Source organism: Bufo gargarizans, chromosome 3 (assembly GCF_014858855.1).
Source record: "Bufo gargarizans isolate SCDJY-AF-19 chromosome 3, ASM1485885v1, whole genome shotgun sequence".
In the NCBI taxonomy this organism is placed as follows: domain Eukaryota; kingdom Metazoa; phylum Chordata; class Amphibia; order Anura; family Bufonidae; genus Bufo; species Bufo gargarizans.
In genome coordinates this window covers 490,413,826-490,433,087 of record NC_058082.1, presented here as the reverse complement: position 1 = coordinate 490,433,087, position 19,262 = coordinate 490,413,826, and the positions used below count along the sequence as shown (strand labels likewise).

At 43.7% G+C, this 19,262-nt stretch overlaps 1 protein-coding gene across 4 annotated transcripts in view; it reads right to left on the bottom strand.

Annotated features, from left to right (window-relative positions):
- The window catches only part of LOC122932860 (tapasin-related protein-like), a 32,945-nt gene extending 18,543 nt beyond the window's left edge, over window positions 1-14,402 (bottom strand). For all 4 annotated transcript variants that reach the window (XM_044287501.1, XM_044287503.1, XM_044287502.1 and 1 more), the window contains exons 1-3: window positions 14,298-14,402; window positions 6,857-7,036; window positions 2,025-2,270 (exon numbers count right to left, since the gene is read on the bottom strand). In XM_044287501.1, coding sequence (XP_044143436.1) covers window positions 2,025-2,270; window positions 6,857-7,036; window positions 14,298-14,349 — 478 coding nt within the window. In that variant the 5' untranslated portion in view covers window positions 14,350-14,402. The remainder of the gene's footprint in view (window positions 1-2,024; window positions 2,271-6,856; window positions 7,037-14,297) is intronic.
- Window positions 14,403-19,262: the final 4,860 nt, after the last annotated feature.

Sequence of the window (19,262 nt, the reverse complement as noted above, 5' to 3'; positions counted from 1 at the left end):
GATCAGAGATCTGAAGTTGATTCGGTCAAACACTTAAATTTTAATGCTGTCTGTATACAGCATTAAAATGTATTGGCTTTGTTTCACCAGAAGTCTCGCAAGACGTCGGTGAATTAATTCAATATTCATTTCTGTATCTTTAAAAAAAAAATCTATTAGGTACCAGCTGGTACCAAACTTGACTTCGGATTCCTAATTTTAAATGTTTTTTAAAGATGCAGAAATGAATATCAAATTAATTCACCAAAGTTTTGCGAGGCTTCTGGTGTTTGGCTCTACAGAGCCAATACATTTTAATGCTGTACGGAGACAGTATTAAAATCAAAGTGTTTGACCGAATCGACTTCAGATCGATGATCCGAAGCTTGATTCACTCAACACTAATGAGGATGACAGCTATTTCTGCCAACTCCTTCATTTAATGGGGAGAGGTGAATAAGAGCCCATTTACATGGGATAATACACGGGGCAATGATCAGAAAAGAACTGTTACTTTCCGATCACTGCCCGCTTGTTGTAAATGTTTACATGCAGCAATCATGTATAGGGAGAAACGATCACTACTGCGATCATTCATCCCCTTACGGATTCATTGTTTGTCAGAAGAACATCTAGTTTGCACAGGCTGCTGGAAAATATTGATTTTATGAGCCACATAAATGACGGATCACCTGAAAAGCTTTTGATGGTTTGCCAAGTCATCGGTGGTGCATTTACATGGGGCAATTATCAAGTCAAGCCTTTGTACAAACATTAGTTCCTGATAATTTAACTGATATTCTGCCCAAGTATATGGGCCTTTGGGGTAATTTTTTTCATTAATGCATTTTAATTCATTTTGGGCTAAAAATCATTTTTTTAAATTGGTTTCTATTAAAAATGTTCAGCCTTTTCTTGAATATAAGGGTTACAAAATCAGTTTGCTTGCAAGCTGTGACTTTGTTTTTTCTTTGAAACTATCATCGGATGGCTCATATGTAGCTCTTATCTCTGATCTCTTGACCTCACAAACACTTATTTAAGCCATATTCTTATCAGTTTGATAAAAAATTGAGCTATAACGAGTGTTTAGGAGGTCAGGAGATCAGAGAAAAGACCTACACATGAGCCGTCAGCTGATGGGATTGAAATAAAACAAAGTCACAGCTTGCAAACAGACTGATTTTTTTTTTACCCTTGTATCTCAGAAACCGCTGAGCATTTTTAACAAAGACCAACCCCCAAAAAAGATTTTTAGACCAAAATGAATAAAAGTCAATCATAAAAAGATGCCCCGATGGTGTCCATAGCCTTTAAGCCAGTGTCAGGTATCTATCATCTGGTCTCATCTCCTATGGGAACAAAGGCCCAGGCATGTTGAAATCCAGTACTGCCTGTGATGGTCACCTGTCTGCCATACACAACATTGTAAGCCCATGTTGCTGATGCCTTTAGAAAATTTCCTCTTATTTGTATTCCCAGCTTACAGCTTTGAGTCTGAGCAGTGCACGAAACAAGCCATATAGTACAAATACCACCCACAATGGCCAGGCCCCCCCCCCCCCCTATAGAAAATACTTACCCAGTCCCCAGCACCCACTTCCTTCCGGATCCCTGTACAGCCCCACCGCTGCATCTCCCCATCACAGGGATCAAAAACATCTGGCGACAGGAGGAGCAGCCAATAGCATGCTGTGATGGTGACCAGCTTCCTAGCATCGTGGGTGACGCTATTGGCTGTTCCCCCAACCCCTCCCCCCACCCCATTGTGCGGATCAAAACATGCAGCAGTGGCCGTGCAGGGATCCGGAGAGACACGAGTGCTGGGGACCGGTAATTATAGTCTATAGGAGGGGCCAGAGCATTGTGTCGGGGGGTATTTGTACTATTGGATAACCACATTAAAGTAAACCCAGTGGCTGGTCACCCAAACTTTCATACACCATGACCATTATCATAGCAGCGCCATATGTGTGACTATTTCCTATTACAATGTTGTAATAAGTAAAAGTCGCTTTGTAAATTATTTCATTTCTGCCACCTACCTAACACATGATGTTTGTCATCTTCTTTCTTCTCTGGTGTCTCTGAAAGTTTTGTGAAAAATGTTGCAGCGCTAAATTTTCCACCATTGTGCTTTACTGTGTAGATATACCAAGAATCAACTCCATTATCTGTATTTGTCACGCCCGGCCATAGAATCTGTGTGTCAGCTGTGAAATACGGTGTGAGATCACATTTTATGTCTTCTAAACCCCACTTTAAAAACGGTGTCAGATTTACTGGCGAATCTGAAAGATATAATAATGTAGTAAATCTTACAGAAAAATGTAACTGCAAAATACAAAGCAAAGATAAACTCGATTGTAATTGCCCACGGACAGGATCTGCTCAACTGTTATCATTTTTTTATATATACTGTATGTCATTATTATTGTTGCCACTCCTTCTTGTAAACTGATAAGTAATATGCCTGGTGAACTAAAAGCTATTAACAGTGATTAAAAGTAGTGTTGATCGGGCATGCTCGGCCGGACACCAGCGCAATGCTCGAGTCTCCTCCCCGCACGTTTCTTGGCTGCTACGCAGCCAATAAACAGGCAGGTAGGTACTGCCCTCTCTGTAATGCCATAGCCATGTTGGTTACTGGCATTACAGTGATTGGCTGGCCGGAACGCGTCATCGGGTGCTACATAGTCAGGGGGAGCTGTGCTGAGGAAGGGACAGACAGTGTAGGGAGTGATATACAAATATTTTAGTTAGGCCGCTGCAGACAGCAACATTAGCTCCACATCTCCAGTGTAAAGTGTGCGCATCCAAAAAATATCTGTGACATCCAGTGTACTTTTTCCGTAGACGGTGTCCGCTGCGGACAGTGACATTAGCTGCGCCACATCTCCTGTGCAAAGTGTGCGCATCCAAAATATATCTGTGACATACAGTGTACTTTTTCAATAGAAGGTGTCCGCTTCTGATAGTGACATTACCAGCGCCACATCTGCAGTGTAACGTGTGCACTGAAACAATGTATCTGTGACATACAGTGTGCTTTTCTATAAACGGTGTCCACTTCTGACAGTGACATAACTAGTGCCACATCTGCAGTGTAACGTGTGCGCTGAAAGAAATTTGTGACATACAGTGTACTTTTTTCGTAGACGCTGCGGACAGTGACATTACCGGTGGTACCTCTCCTGTATAATGTTTCCTCATCCCAAATACCTGTGACATTCGCTGTAATTGTTTATTAGCCGCTGGTGACAGCATTGACATTATCTGCGGGATATCTCCTGTGTGAAGTTTACACATCACAAATACCTTAAATTTGTTTGCGCATACACTTCCAAACCCTACGCTACTGTACACTTGACAAGCATATATAACATTTAATATGAAGAAGGCGAGCAGCAAGGGACGGGGCAGTGGCCGTGATGCTGATGGTGCACGCAGAGGCCGTGGCCCTGGATGCGGTGAAAATGTGCCTGCTGCCAGAGCACAAGAAAAACAATTATCCACGATACCTAGCTTCATGTCCCAGTTTTTAGGGTGGCGTAGGACACCACTCTTGAAGTCAGACTAGTGCGACCAGGTGGTCGGTTGGATTGCAGCAGATAATGCTTCCAGTCGGTTAAGCACCACCCTGTCTTCCACCAAGTCCAGTCTCAGTAGCCAAGAGTCTGCTGAACACAATACTCACCCTGATCCTCCTTCCACAAACCATGGAGACTCTGGGCAAACAAGTGATCCCACACTCGGCTATTCCGAGGAGCTCTTTTCAGCACCAAGCACGCTTGAAGAGGGACAGATCTTGTGCCCTGATTCCCAAACTCTTGAGCATCCACAGTCACAAAAAGATGATGGTGGGGAACAGCAATTACTGGTTAATGAGGTGGATGATGATGAGATACAGTTGCCAATAAGTCAATTACTGTCTCAAGAGATGAATGAAAAGGATGATACACAGTTGTCAATCACTGAGGTTGTGGTTAGGTCAACAAGTCAGGAGGATGAGCAGAGTGAGGAAGTGGAAGAGGTGGACGATGAAGTCACTGACCCATAGCAGACCGTGTCAGCGTCCTCAATGATACCTCAGTGCCTTACAACTACTGGGTGTCCAAGCTGGACACGTGGCACGAACTGGTGCTCTACGCCTTGGAGGTGCTGGCCTGCCCTCCCGCCAGCGTTTTGTCTGAGCAGGTATTTAGGGCTTCTGGTGGCATTATAACAGATAAAGGTATCGGCCTGTCAACTGAAAATGCTGACAGGTTGACCCTTATAAAAAAAGAACAAGGCCTGGATTGACCATGAGTTCTCGACTCCACCAGAGGAAAGCTGATGAACATAAAGACACTTTAAATGTGTTGTTTATAATGTACTGAATACACATTGTGTTCCCATGCATCCCTTCCACCTCAAACAAGGGTATATGAATCTTCCTTTTCTCATCTTCCTCCTCCTCTTCCATCATATCAACATGCTTATTCGTCGCATATAACGTTTTACAGGGTCAGCTCACCTGCAGGCCCTCGCATAGAATTTTTTAGAGGGTCAGCTCACCAGCAGGCCCTCACTAACAATATTTTACAGGGTCAGCCCACCTGCAGGCCCTCACATATAATTTTTTAGAGGGTCAGGTCACCTGCAGGCCCTCACCTAAAATCTTTTACAGGTTCAGCTCACCTGCAGGCCCTCGTATATAATGTTTTACAGGGTCAACTCACCTGCAGGCCCTCGCATATAATTTTTTATATGGTCATCTCACCTGCAGGCCCTTACATACAATGTTTTACAGGGTCAGCTCACCTGCAGGCCCTCACATATAATGTTTTACAGGGTCAGCTCACCTGCAGGCCCTCGCATATAATGTTTTACAGGGTCAGCTCACCAGCAGGCGCGCACCTAAAATCTTTTACAGGGTCAGCTCACCTGCAGGCCCTCGTATATGTTTTACAGGGTAGGCTCACCAGCAGGCCCACAACTAAAATCTTTTACAGGGTCAGCTCACCAGCAGGCCCTCACCTACAATCTTCTACAGGGTCAGCTCACCTGCAGGCCCTCGCATATAATGTTTTACAGGGTCAGCTCACCTGCATGCCCTCACATATAATTTTTTAGAGGGTCAGCTCATCAGCAGGCCATTAATCATAATTTGTTAAAGGGTGTATGATGCCCTTCTTTATGTGTAATAAAGGGTGTATTGGAGTGCCGGTTCCTTGTAATTTTTGGAAGCCCTTTTACTTAGTTCATAGGCTTTATGAGTGTAGGAGTCCCACTACCTGAACAATTGTACCACAATGTGAATGAGGTCCTCCATTATGGGATATACAGGTTGTATCGGAGTGCCTCTTCCTTGTTATGTTTGTCAGCACTTGCACTTTATATACAAGTAAATATACAGGAAAGAATGTTTCCTAACAATTTTTCCTCTAAAATTGATTTTATCTTCGGTTTTGTGCGTATTATTGTCAGTCTGTAAAAGTGGCGTACTACTCTGACAACATCGTTCCCAACAGCGACCTGGGAGTCCAAGATGCATCCAGACATCCTCCCTATGCTGTTCCCGAACTATTTCAGTGGTGTTTCCATCAATTTCTGACCTTTTCTATTAACCAGGCACCCTCCCATCTTCAGAGCAGGGGGTGCCTGGTTTAATGCTCGGGTTTTCCCATTGACTTCCCGAGCACTTTGGTGCTCGATCAACACTATTTGGAAGACTATATTTTTTTATTGTCTTTTTATTAACATTGTCATAAATTAACATAACAGAATCCCCCCTCCCCCCCCCGCCCCCCCCCGCCCAAGACTAGATATTATCAAAGGAGTTTTCGGGTTACAAATATTAATGACTTACCCTTATCAGATCTGTGGGGGTCTGACAAGCCTGGGTTAATTTTCTCTAGAGCTAGTCCTTACCATTGTAAATAGGAATTAATTCTAAAATTCTTGCATGGTGTTATGTCGCCATCTGCTGGATGTACATGGATATTACACCACTTACAAGGATTTGTATGTCATCAGTTGGTCTGCAATTGATAAATCTGTACAGATTTGACCGATGATATCTCTGGGGCCCCCAGTTTAAGGTATTTTACCAATATTTCTTGCAGGTGCTCTTCCATTATTTAGAATCTGAATGACTGAGCATACACAATGGACGCAAGATCCCAAATAATCTTCATATACTGTATGTTTATGCATGTTCAATAGCTACAGTGCATGATGTGGAATGTAAATCTTCCATTGCCTATGAGATTTGCCTGATTAGCATCTCAAATTCGGTAATTTGCTCTTAATTATACAATCGAAAGTGACAGAAATGCTGATGGAAGCTCCATGAAGAGCCCCTTATTAAGATATAGATATATCTTCTCTTCCATTCCCTCAATATTTCCCAAGATGTGTGGATCAAGATTTTAAAAAACAAGACAAAACATGGTTTTGCGATACTCTGTCACAATCTGTCTATGCTTTATGTGTCTAGGTGTGGCCACCCAGTGGTTGTGTTGTGACTTGCAGCCTACCTAGGGTTTTGCTAATATGTCACAATATTGTATTATATTCTAGCAAAGGTAAGGGTGGACACATCTGTAACTCTGTAGGAACCTTAGACGCAAACTAACAAAATGTCAGTTTGAAGAATGTTGCTATAGAGGAACTTACAGAATTCTTAAATGACATGAGGAAATTTTAGCAGAAATATATATTTTTATTCTCCTGTTATATCTATAAGGCATGCTCAGGACAATAGTCTACTCTGCTCATATTTTTGCCTGATCAGGATGCAGGATAATTTGGATATGTGAACACAGCCTTAAGTGGTCATGCTAAAAAAAAAAAAAAAAAAAGGAATACCCCTTAAAGAATATCAGGTCCTCACCTTTTAAAATAAATACGATGCCTTCAAAATCTAAATTCTCCACCTTACGGTCCTGTCCACCTGCTAGCACTACCCAGGCTGTATTTGGAGTAAGAGGCTGGTTATCCAGCAGATTGTGCTGTGGACTTCCATATAAACAGGGTAGTTTTAGGACTGTGGTTTCTTCAATGGAACAATTTCCTGTAAAAATAAAAATAAAAAATAAAAGTTGTATTTCCTATCAATAGGTAAAATTACTATGAAAATGCACAAGAACCACAAGCAAAATGTAGTACAGATGCGTTAAAGTGAATCTGTCACAGAGATTGACCACTAAGTAATCACAAATGATTAGTTGTGAAGCCTTGATGGGCAGGTCCCTATGAGAATGTATCGGCAGTTCTGTCAGGTTTTGTATGTAAGGTCTTTTTCATACATCCAGGTCTGTATTCCGCAGACACTGCTAGGCTGAAAACCAGAGCATCTCCTACTAATGGTCCATGAAAACCATCGACCAAACAGGGAATATCCGTATTGTCAGTGGTTTTCACTGACCCAGAGACTACAATATTCGGGAAGGGACATGCTTCCGTGGTGTCACCATAGTAAATACACACATTAAAGTCAATGGATATGTGGTTTTCATGGACCATTGTTAGAACATTCTCTGGAAGCTAGCCTATACAAAAGTGGAGCATTTACCAATAGCAATTGAAGGCATACTGTTAGGGTAAATGATTTTTAATGAGACTGGCCCTAGTGTGTGTCTGATATAGGGTAATTAGACTGTGAGCGTCACTGGAGACAGAGACTGTTTTTTGCAGTAGCTCTTGAAGTGTGGTTATTCTTAGGGCCCTCTTTGACTTCTGCTTTCTACAGAGCTCACAGGTAATATTAGGTGCTTTGAGACCGACCTCTGCACTGGCTCAGGCTGCTTCAGCTTTGTTTTTCCTCTATACTTTACACTCCAGCTCTGCCTTTTTGAATTCATTAGTGTGTAGAAGCACAAAACTGCCACAAGCTCACCAAAAACATAGGGCTGACCCCAGTCACAGCAAGGATACAAGGATTATAAACTACAAGACACTAAACACCAGTGATAAAAAGCAGATAACTAAACCAAGCATATACAACAAAACATTTCTTATATCTTAAAGGCCATGTACACCTTTGGGGGCATTTTTTTTATTATTGCATTGCACTCATTTTGTGCTAAACATATATATTTTTTCAATTGGCCTTTGTTAAAAAAATTGTGAGCCCCTTTCTCTGTACAGCCTTGAGACTCTCTAGTACCAGGGTCTCCGTCAGGCAGCTCAGCTGAAAGCTCTTTATCTCTGACCGCCTAAAAGTTCATTATAGCGCAACTGATAAGAATGTGGCTTAAATAAGTGTTAATGACATTTTAGTAATTTAGCGATAAGGTTAATTAGATAACCGGCACAAAGTAAAAGTACCATTAACACAGCTGAACAGTTAACCCTTTGTGACGGAACAGCTGAATATTTTAAAAGTAATAAAATGCAATCATAAAAAATCGCTCCCGAAGCTGTACATACTGTAGCCTTTAAGCATTCCTCCAAAAAATAAACACTGATTATTCAGTTTGCGCCAGAAAAGTGGCATTAAAAAAATTGCAAAAATGTGCGTTTTTTACTTTTTACATGTAACTCTTTAAAAAATTGCTTCAAGTGGCTTTCTTACGCTGCTGCAGTAGATTTAGGCTGTTTAGGCGGACTGACTGCCAGATGATGTGCCGAATTTATAACGAGGCCTGTGGCTCGTCATAAATTGAGTGCGTCCTGCAGCAGCGCAGAGTATGTCAAGACAAGAGCAGAAAGCGCTGGTATTGATAAATCTCCACCTATATCCATATCCCCCAAAAACGGTTCCTAAAAGTTTTTTGACAACTCTCCCATTCATCTGAATGGAACCTGAAATAATCCACGTGCTTGTGGCCAGAAAACATCATTCAGATAAACGAAACAGATTTTCAGTCACAGTGATTTCTGCACCAAATTGGACAAATGCGAATATCTGCTTAGGGGGTCAGAATTCACCAGGTACCCACACAGTGCATGCTCTGTGTACATACTGTAATACTTGTATTTCAATGTAGAAAATAAAAGACACCCCCCCATACAGTCGAATCTCCTCCTTGCTGGCTGATGTCACAGAGGTGGAACGCCGAAATCTCGTGATGCGCGAGCTAGCACATGCACAGTGTTGGCATCATGTTCATTCCTTGTACTGGCATCAGCACAGGGAATGAACTACGCATGCGCTAGCTCGCGCATCGCGAGATTTCGGCGCTCCAGCTCTGTGACGTCAGCCAGCAAGGAGTAGATTCGGAGGATGCGGGGCGGTGCTGGGCTCCTTTCCGCTTGACTCATCTCCAGCTACAGGACTCATATCAGGTCATTTGCATATCAATTAAAACAGTTTTTTAACACAATAAAAGTGCAGAGAGCTATGGGACCTGGGTATTGCAGATGTGCCAGTGGCCATCTAGCAGCCCATGTCCCCAACTCTATGCACAAAATCCTGGTGACAGGTTTCCTTTAATGCCCTTTTATTTCATCTCTCCTATAAGCATTGGCGCCTATAGTGCAGTGTCCTGAAACACACTGCTTAATACTGGGATTGTGTTTCATGTAAATTGTGCTTGTATAGGAGTTCCAATAAAGTTGCATATAGAGGGGATAGTTCTAACAAGCCTCCCAGGGATGACTCCGCCCTGCACACAGTACAGAGGAGAAGGAGAAGAAGGTCAGTGTGTGTGTGATGTCTGAGGACAAAGCTGCACCTCAGCAGCCATTTTGGAGAGTTATAAAAACTCCATAGTTAGTTCCATGCACCAGCCCAAAGAAGGGAAAGATTACAGAAGAACCAAGCAACTCAGGGAGGGAGTGAGAATATTGGCAAAGGAAGGTAACTGTCGTTTATCAGGCTCTAGTCTCCTTTGCATTAGGTGGAGAGACCTTTGCATTAGCTGGAAAAACAAGGGAGAAAGATTGATTGTCATAGAAAACTGCCCCTTATGCAACTTCTGGGAACTAATCTGAATCACTGTAAAAGCTGCCTTGCTGTAAATGACTTTTGCATACATTGATGACCTTTGGATCAGCTTCAGTAAAGTACGGGGAGTTTGTTAAGAAACTTGGTCTCCTTATTCCACATCATCTCCTCACGGTGCTGGTGTCACGAACACAGGGGCCCAGCCACCAAAGCACCCTGAGCATACCCATTACCATCAAGGGCACCTCAACTTTCATCTGGATGGTGTTCTCTGCAATAGAGAGCGCCCCAGAGGATTTAGCACTGTCTTCTTCACTTCCATCACTGCACACCGAACCAGGGAGCTGCAAAACCGCGAGTAAGACTACTACCCCCATCAGCCCACCGTGCACTCAAATACTGCCCCTGCGGTCCGGTCTGCTGCAATAGGTTGTACATCTTCAAGGAAGGGAGGCATACAGCTTTAGTGCACTGCAATAGTAATATGAAGTGCTTTGAGATCGACCTCTGCACAGGCTCAGGCTGCTTCAGCTCTGTTCCTCCTCTATACTTTACACTCCAGCTCTGCCTTTTTGAACTTATTAATGTGTAGAAGCAGACAACTGCCATAAGCTCACAAAAAAAATTAAAAAAAAATGGGGCTGACCCCAGTCACAGCAAGTACACAAGGATTATAAACTACAAGACACTAAACACCAGTAACAAAAAGCAGATGCCGAAACCAAACATATACAACAAGGGCTCATGCACAGGCGTATTAATGCCCCCTTTATTTCATCTCTTCTACGAGCATTGGTGCCCATAGGTTGTACATCTTCAAGGTAGGGAGGCATACAGCTTTAGTGCACTGCCATTCCAACGTTAGGATGAGAGTACATAGTTTCACCTTGAGGGTGGGCTCACACGTGGCAGATACGCCGTGGATTTGCAGTTGCAGATTTACACGTGGTAAATCTCCACCGTTGTACAGTACCAGAAGTTTAAGAAATCAAATCCACATGATTCATAAAAAAAATGTGCAGCGCAAATTGACCTGCAGTGAATGATCGTTTCAGACGACTGATAATGAACCATTATCCTTTGAAAAGAAGTCGGTGATGTTTAACACAGCATCTTATGAGTGGACAGGAATCCAGTTTCTCTATGTATTGCTATGGGAGCCTCACTCTCAGTCTCATAGGAATGAATAGAGAAGTAACTGACTTCCTGTCCTGTGTCAGTTTAGATCAGAGTGTTGTAGACATGACACAGCTGAGGATCAGAAGGGAGGTTATAACTAGGGTTAGGCAATAAACTGGTATTAATGATATACCGTGGTATTAAGAAATGGCGATAGCCATTTCTTAATTACCGCAGTATTTTAGTGACGTCATAGGGGCAGTCGCACGTCACAGTGCTGAATGCCTCTAAAACGTCCGGCGCACATTACAGCCGGCACAGTGGAGAAGGAGAGAGTCCCTCCCCACTGTGATCCGGCCGCCGCTGAGCCATCGATGGGAAGGTAATAGTGAGGAGGAGGGGCTGTGGCCGCTGCGCCACCAATGAGAATTACCCTAAATTCAAATAGACTGCGGGTGCCGGCCATATCTCAATGACAGGAAGCGGTGATCTTGCGAACCGAGGCAATTTACCCCTCAAATGCGGCACCTGAGGGGCTAATTGGTACGGTTCGGCAGGATCCCTGTCATTGAGGTCGAGTGCCGACTGTGTAATATGAGGTTAATTACATTCATTGGTGGCGCAGTGCGCCCCCTCCCATACCCCAGTATTATAAATTATAATCATTGGTGGCGCAGTGCACCCAAGCCCCCCCAGTATTATAATCATTGGTGGCAGTGGCCACAGGGTCCCCTCCCCTCTTCATTGGTGGTGCAGTGGCAGCTTCTGATCAGAGGCCCAGCAGTGAATTCTCAGGGCTCCGATCGGTTACCATGGCAGCCAGGATGTTACTGAAGCCATCCATGGCTGCCATGGTAATCTCCCTGCTGCCGTGTGCACAAAGCACAGGGCAAGTGTGAGATCCTATGCACCCCTAATAGATCTCCATTAGGGTGAATAGGACAAGGGATGAAAAGATCCCATGTTCTAGCCCCATAAGGGGGCTAATAGTTATTAAATAAAAAAGTAAAAAAAAAAAAAAAAAAAAATTAAAATCACGCCCTTTCCTAATTTACATTAAACAAAATATAAACAATAAAAAAATTAGGTATCGCCATGTCCGAAAAAGTCGAAACTATTAAAGTATTGAAAAATATCTATGTGGTGAACGCCGTAACAGAAAAAAAAATGTAAAAAATACACAATTCTCCATTTTTTTGGTCTCCTTCTCCCCTAAAAAAAAAAATAGGATAGGACTGTTCTACTATGGGCCGCACAATGCATAAATTGCGGAATGCACACTTTTTGGGGCATTAAATTTTTCTCTTCCATGGTATCAAGTATTGCATTACTTTTTATGGGACCAAAATTGAATAAAAATTTGGGTATTGTGACAACCCTAGTCACTGGGGGTATAAGTCCTTTAGGTCACAAAGAAATGGCATCTAGTAGCTGTAAACCCCCAGAGCCAGGAGACCGGCGCTGGATAACAGTCGCTGCACTCTGGGGGCTGCTGCACAGACAGGCCGGGGCTAAGAACAGTCACTGCGCCCTGGGGGATGCTGCACTGAGAGACCAGCGGTGGATAACAGTTGCTGCTCTCTAGGGGCTGCTGCACAGACAGGCCGCGGCTGAGAACAGTTGCTGCACTCTGGGGGCTGCTGCACAGACAGGCCGGGGCTGAGAACAGTCGCTACACTCTGGGGGCTGCTGCACAGAGAGACCGGCGCTGGATAACAGTTACTGCACTGTGGGGGCTGCTGCACAGACAGGCCGGGGCTGAGAACAGTCACTTGCGCTCTGGGGGCTGCGGTAATATGGCTGTAGTGTGTAGGGACTAAGACCCATATGGGAAGCTCCAGTCTTTAGTAAATGACCCCCAGTGTTTTAGTTGACTGAAAGGCATCTTTATGATGACAAGGTGCCCTTCCTGATAATGTGCACCTATAATGGGCACACTCCGAACAACCCACTTATCAGGGGTTTCTGCTAGGATGTCCCATTTTCTATGGAAGCAGTGAAGATGGCTGATCGCTGCTATCTCCAGCACTCCCATAGAGAATGAATGGAGCAGCAGGGGGCACGGCCGCCCCATCAGATTTGGGGGGAAACCGTGTCCCCATTCTTGGTGGGCAACTAAGAGATATTACTGCATGGGGGCATCAAGAAGACATTATAATGTATGGGGGCAACAAGGAAACACGTGGTACATGTTTTGAGTGTTTTTTTCCCCCCTTAATAGGCATTTATTACGATATATATCGTTATCACAATAACTTTCTATATATTGTTATCGTGGGAATATTTTTCATATCGCCCAACCCTATAACTCACAAATACAGTCACTGGTAAGATCACATTTACTACAGATTACATCTTGTACCTTTCTAACAGGTCAGAGAATAAACATTTTTGTTGGAGTGCTTCTTTAATATTTGCGTCCAATAGTCAGACAAAAGATCTTTCATTCAAAGAAAGAAAGTCTGTGAACAAAAGATGTTGCTTTGAAAGAACGTTCCCAGAAAGATCCCTGGTTTTATTGAACTTGTATGGGCAGTTTGAACAACTGTGACGGTCAATATGGACTAAAATGTTTTTAGGCCATGTCTGTGTTTGTTCGGCTACATGCACACGAAAATCAGATGACGTTCCGTATGGCATCCGTTTATTTTTGCGGATCCATTGTAATGATGCCTATCCTTGTCCGCAAACTAGAAAAAAAATAGGACATGTACTCATTTTTTTGCGGGGCAATGGAACAGACATACTAATGCGGATAGTTCACGGTATGCTGTCCGCATTTTTTGCGGACCCATTGAAATGAATGGGTCCGCATCCTATCCGCAAAAACAATGGAACAGACACGAAAACAAACTATGTTTGTGTGCAAGTAGCCGAAAACTGCTATTCAACCTTCAATCAACTTCTCTCTAATGTGTATGGCCATCTTAAGGGGGACTACAAAATGATGGCTGCCTTCTCCCAAAAACATCACCACACCTGTCCATGGTTTGTGTCTGGTATTGCAACTCAGCTCTGCTGATGTGAAATGGGCTGAGTGGTAATGCCACACACAACCTGTGGATGGGTGCGGTGCTGTTTTTTTGGGGAAGGAAACCATCTTTTAGTAGTTCTGGAGAACCCCTTTAGGTCTTTTAATAATTTCTTAGTACACTTCTATTACCAGATGTCTTGCCCACTATGGAGCTCTTACTACAGACAGCTCAGTTCAGTGGTCTTACAGTGGAGTTATAACTGCAGCCTGGCAGATTACCATGAGAAGTCCCATAGATCTACTGCTGTGTCTACAAGCTTGACTGAATACAGTAAATGCACAGATTCTTACCGCCTATGAACAGCACACATAGTATGAGCGAGATGGGACAGTTAGACTCCATTCTAGTTGTCAATGCAGTTTCAATCCCTCCCTTGTTAAACTGCTTTTACTTTCGTTTCTTTACATGCAGAGAAGGGGCGCGTCCTGGAAGAGCTCAGCTACTACGTCTCTGAGCAGCAGAGCAGCCAAGTACGGAGACACTTGGAGACATTATTATTTATTTGAAAGTGCCATTAATTTCATGGTGCTGTACATTAATGTTACACATACAGTACATCATATAAAAATACAAATACAATAACACATACATCAATCATATAAAAATACTAATACAATAACACATACATCATATAAAAATTCAGAATGCATTGGGATAAAGCTGATCAGTTCTTTTCCGGTATAGAGCCCCTAGGACGGAACTCTATGCCGGAAAAGAAAAACTCAAGTGTGAAAGTACTCTTAGTCGTGTACAAGTCTAATATCATTAGTTATATTGTCAACATTTTCTGTAGGAGAGCTTTAAAGGAAATCTGTCACCAGGATAATCACTATTGAAGTAAAGCCATGGCCTAATAGCACTTAGTACCTTATTTCCAGATGTGCCTTTGTTCCAGCAATAGATGTTTTTTATCCTCTGAAAAGCCTGTTTATTTGGTATGCAAATGAGCCAGTGAGGTGCCCAGAGGGGAGTCACCCCCTGCCACAATGTGTCCACCTACCCCTCCTACATCACATTTAAGCCATAACTCTGCACCCCTTTTCCCTGCTCCCAGCATAAGGGCGTGCCTGGGCTCCGTCCTGCAAGAGTGACGCCCCTCTGGGAACCTCACTGGCTCATTTGCAAACCAAATAAACCAGATTTTCAGAAGATAGAAAACATCTATTGCTGGAACAAAGGCACATCTAGAAATAAGGTACTAAGTGCTGTTAGGCTATGGCTTTACTTTAATAGCGATTATCCTGGTGACATATTTCCTTTAAAGGGGCAGAGTGCTGTGGAGGACACTGTTAGGCCTCTTGCACATGAACATGTGCTGCCCATGCCCGTGTTGCGGACCACAAATTGCGGTCCGCAATGCACGGGCACCGACCGTGGGCAAGCCGCATGCGGATCAGGACCCTGATCTGTCCGTTACGCAAAAAGATAGAACAAGTTCTATATTTTTTTGCGGAACGGAACCCCACGAAAGCACTCTGTAGTGCTTCCGTTCTGTTCCCCACCGCATCTCCGGACTTGTGGACCCAGTCAAGTGAAGGCACACTGCCGGTGTCCGGTGTATTGGGGACCCGCCGTATGCAGGCCGCAATACAGCCACGGGAGACACACGGTCGAGTGCAAGAGGCCTAAAGGGAGCGGAGTGCTGTGGAGGTCACAGTTCAGTGGGCAGGGAACGGTGCAGGTCACAGTTAAGGGGGCGAGTTATTGTGTAAATCACTGTTAAGGAGACGTGGGTACTGTGGAGGTCACTAATAAAGGGGTGGCCACTGTGGAGATCACTGTTAAAGGAGAGGGCACTGTGGATGTTACTGTTAAGGGGGCAGGCCGCTGTGGAGGTCAATGTTAAAGGGGCAGGCACGGTGGAGGTCACTGTTAAGGGAGGAGGGGACTATGGAGGCCACGATTAAAGGGGCAGCGGGGTGCTGTGAGGTGTCTTTTGAGAAAATAATAATAAATGCGTCACTCACCGGATCCTTTTGTAGTTTCTTATTTTTTTCTTTAACCACCTCAGCTCCCCTAGCTTAAACCCCCTTAATAACCAGACCACTTTTTACAATTCTGCACTACACTACTTTCACGGTTTATTGCTCGGTCATAGAACTTACCACCCAAATGAATTTTACCTCCTTTTCTTCTCACTAATAGAGCTTTCATTTGGTGGTATTTGATTGCTGCTGACATTTTTACTTTTTTTGTTATTAATCGAAATTTACAGATTTTTTTGCAAAAAATTTAAATTTTTCACTTTCATTTTAGAGAGATATTTCTCTCACCCAGCATGGGTATATGTAAAAAGACACCCCAAAACACATTGCCCAACTTCTCCTGAGTACGGCGATATCACATGTGTGACACTTTTCTGCAGCCTAGGTGGGCAAAGGGGCCCAAATTCTAAAGAGCACCTTTAGGATTTCACAGGGCATTTTTTTACACATTTGGATTTCAAACTACTTCTCACGCATCTGGGCCCCTAAAATGCCAGGGCAGTATAAATACCCCACAAGTGACCCCATTTTGGAAAGAAGACACCCAAAGTATTCCGTGAGGGGCATGGCGAGTTCCTAGATTTTTTTTTTTGGGGGGCACAAATTAGCGGAAAATGATATTTTTTTTTTTCTTAAGAAGTCTTATATTCCACTAACTTGTGACAAAAAATAAAAACTTCCATAAACTCACTATGCCCATCACGAAATACCTTGGGGTGTCTTCTTTCCAAAATGGGGTCACTTGTTGGGTATTTATACTGCCCTGGCATTTTAGGGGCCCTAATGCGTGAGAAGTAGTTTGAAATCCAAATGTGTAAAAAATGCCCTGTGAAATCCTAAAGGTGCTCTTTAGAACTTGGGCCCCTTTGTCCACCTAGGCTGCAAAAAAGTGTCACACATGTGGTATCGCCGTACTCAGGAGAAGTTGGGCAATGTGTTTTGGGGTGTCTTTTTACATATACCCATGCTGGGTGAGAGAAATATCTCTAAAAGTCAACTTTTCCCTTTTTTTTATACAAAGTTGTCATTTTAGAGAGATATTTCTCTCACCCAGCATGGGTATATGTAAAAAGACACCACAAAACACATTGCCATACTTCTCCTGAGTACGGCGATACCACATGTGTGACACTTTTTTGCAGCCTAGGTGTGCAAAGGGGCCCAAATTCCTTTTAGGAGGGCATTTTTAGACATTTGGATTCCAGACTTCAGAAAAAAAAAAACAGGCCGCAACGCAATAAATTTATTAACATTAACTTTTATAAACATTATTGAACTTTTGGAACAGAACATTAACTTTTTTGCTTACCGTTGATTTTTTTTTTTGTTTTGCTTTTTTTTTTACCTTTATAGGACAAACCTCTCCTTCCCCATGGGCCAATGTGCAAATCACCCAGAGATGTGACGAAGTACATTATGCACTTTGTCCCAGGTGAAAGGGCCCTAAGAGCCCTGTGTGCCTGTCCCGTGTGACGCCTGTCCTGTGTACCTGTGTGTGGTACTTCCGGAAACACTCCCCTAAGTATAGGGCTTGGTAGCGCAGTGGCCACAGTCCCTCCCCTCCCCTCCTCCTCCTACTCAGTCCCTCCCCTCCTCCTCCTACTTGGTCTTCAGCGGCAGCCGCGCACAGTGGGGAGGGAGAGACTCCCTCCTCCTCCCTCAGCTGTGCCGGCCGCTCAGTCCTGCCTCTCTGGCCTCCGGAGGACACGGAAGCGGTGAGTGAGACGCTTAATTTCACTCCCGCTCCATGATCACGTGATCTGAACGATTCCTCGATGCAGGGAAACTGCATCGATGAATTTTTTGACTCGATTTAATCGAGTTATTCGAATAATCGTTTCAGCCCTAGTCCATTACTGATCGCGTCTGCTCAGTTTGCGCTGCAATTATTTTTTTCTGCAGAAGACTTTTTATTTTTTACAACTTTTCTTCATAATTTTATTTAAAATGTATTACAAGATCCTTCATGTGTAAGAAACACTACATACACACCCCACACTAAATAAAGGTTTACACGTTTCACACATCACACCTAAATAAAATGAAAAATGTCCCATTCACCCTGAGAGTACTCAGCTGAAGAGGCATACGCCATCCTTGCCTCAGATACTGAGTCTGCCAGTGAGGGAGAAGAGGATGCCACTTTCCTCTATTCCTCTACCCCCTCCCTCATCATCATCATCCGCTGATGAGGGACCCTCTAGAAGGCGCCCCAGGGTAGCAGCGGAGGCAGTCCCTCAAAATGAGCCCACATGGACCCCACCCCGACGTTTATCAGCCCCAAATTTCTGAGTTCGTGGGCAACTCAGGAATTCTGATAAATTGTGCGGACTTCACTGAGCTAGATTTTTTTCAAAATCTTTTTCTCTGAAGATTTTGTCAATCTAATGGTGGCCCAAACCAATTTGTACACCCAACAATTCATTGCTCAGAACCCTAGTTCGCCATACGCTAGACCCCTAGGTTGGACTCCATTAGATGCAGCAGAGATGGAGAAGTATTGGGGACTCGTGCTGCATATGAGCGTAGTAAAGAAGTCAAAGGTTAGGCAATATTGGAGTTCTGACATTTTCTCCCAGACTCTAATTTACAGTCAGACCATGATCTGGAAGCGATTTGAATCAATCCGAAAATTCCTACACTACAATGACAATACACAGTGCCCACCCCAAAACGACCCCACATTTGACCGATTCTTCAAGGTTAGGCCAGTCATTGACCTCTTCAGCAACAAGTTTGCTGAGGTGTACAACCCAGAGAAAAAATGTCAGTGCAGATGAGTCCCTATTATTGTTCAAAGGGAGGATTAGATTCTGCCAATACTTGCCCAGCAAACGGGCAAGGTATGGCATAAAAATATACAAACTCTGAGAGTAGATCCGGGTACACCCACAAATTTTGCATTTACGAAGGGAAATATTCCAGTATAGAACCCCCAGAATTCCCCCCCCCCCTTCCTAGGAGTTAGTGGAAAGATTGTGTGGGAATTACTGCACCCACTACTGGATAAGGGTTACTACCTCTATGTGGATAACGATTATACCAGTATCCCCCTATTCAGGTCCCCAACTGCCAGTGGTACTGTGGCTTGCGGAACAGTACGCAAAAATCAAAAAGGCGTTCTTAGATCCCTGGTAGGGCAACCACTGAGAATGGGTGAAAATAGGGCTCTCCGCAATAAGAATATGCTGGTGGTTAAGTACAAAGACAAGAGGGACGTCCTTGTACTGACCACCATTCACACTAACGCCAGCTCCCCTGCTGCTGTAC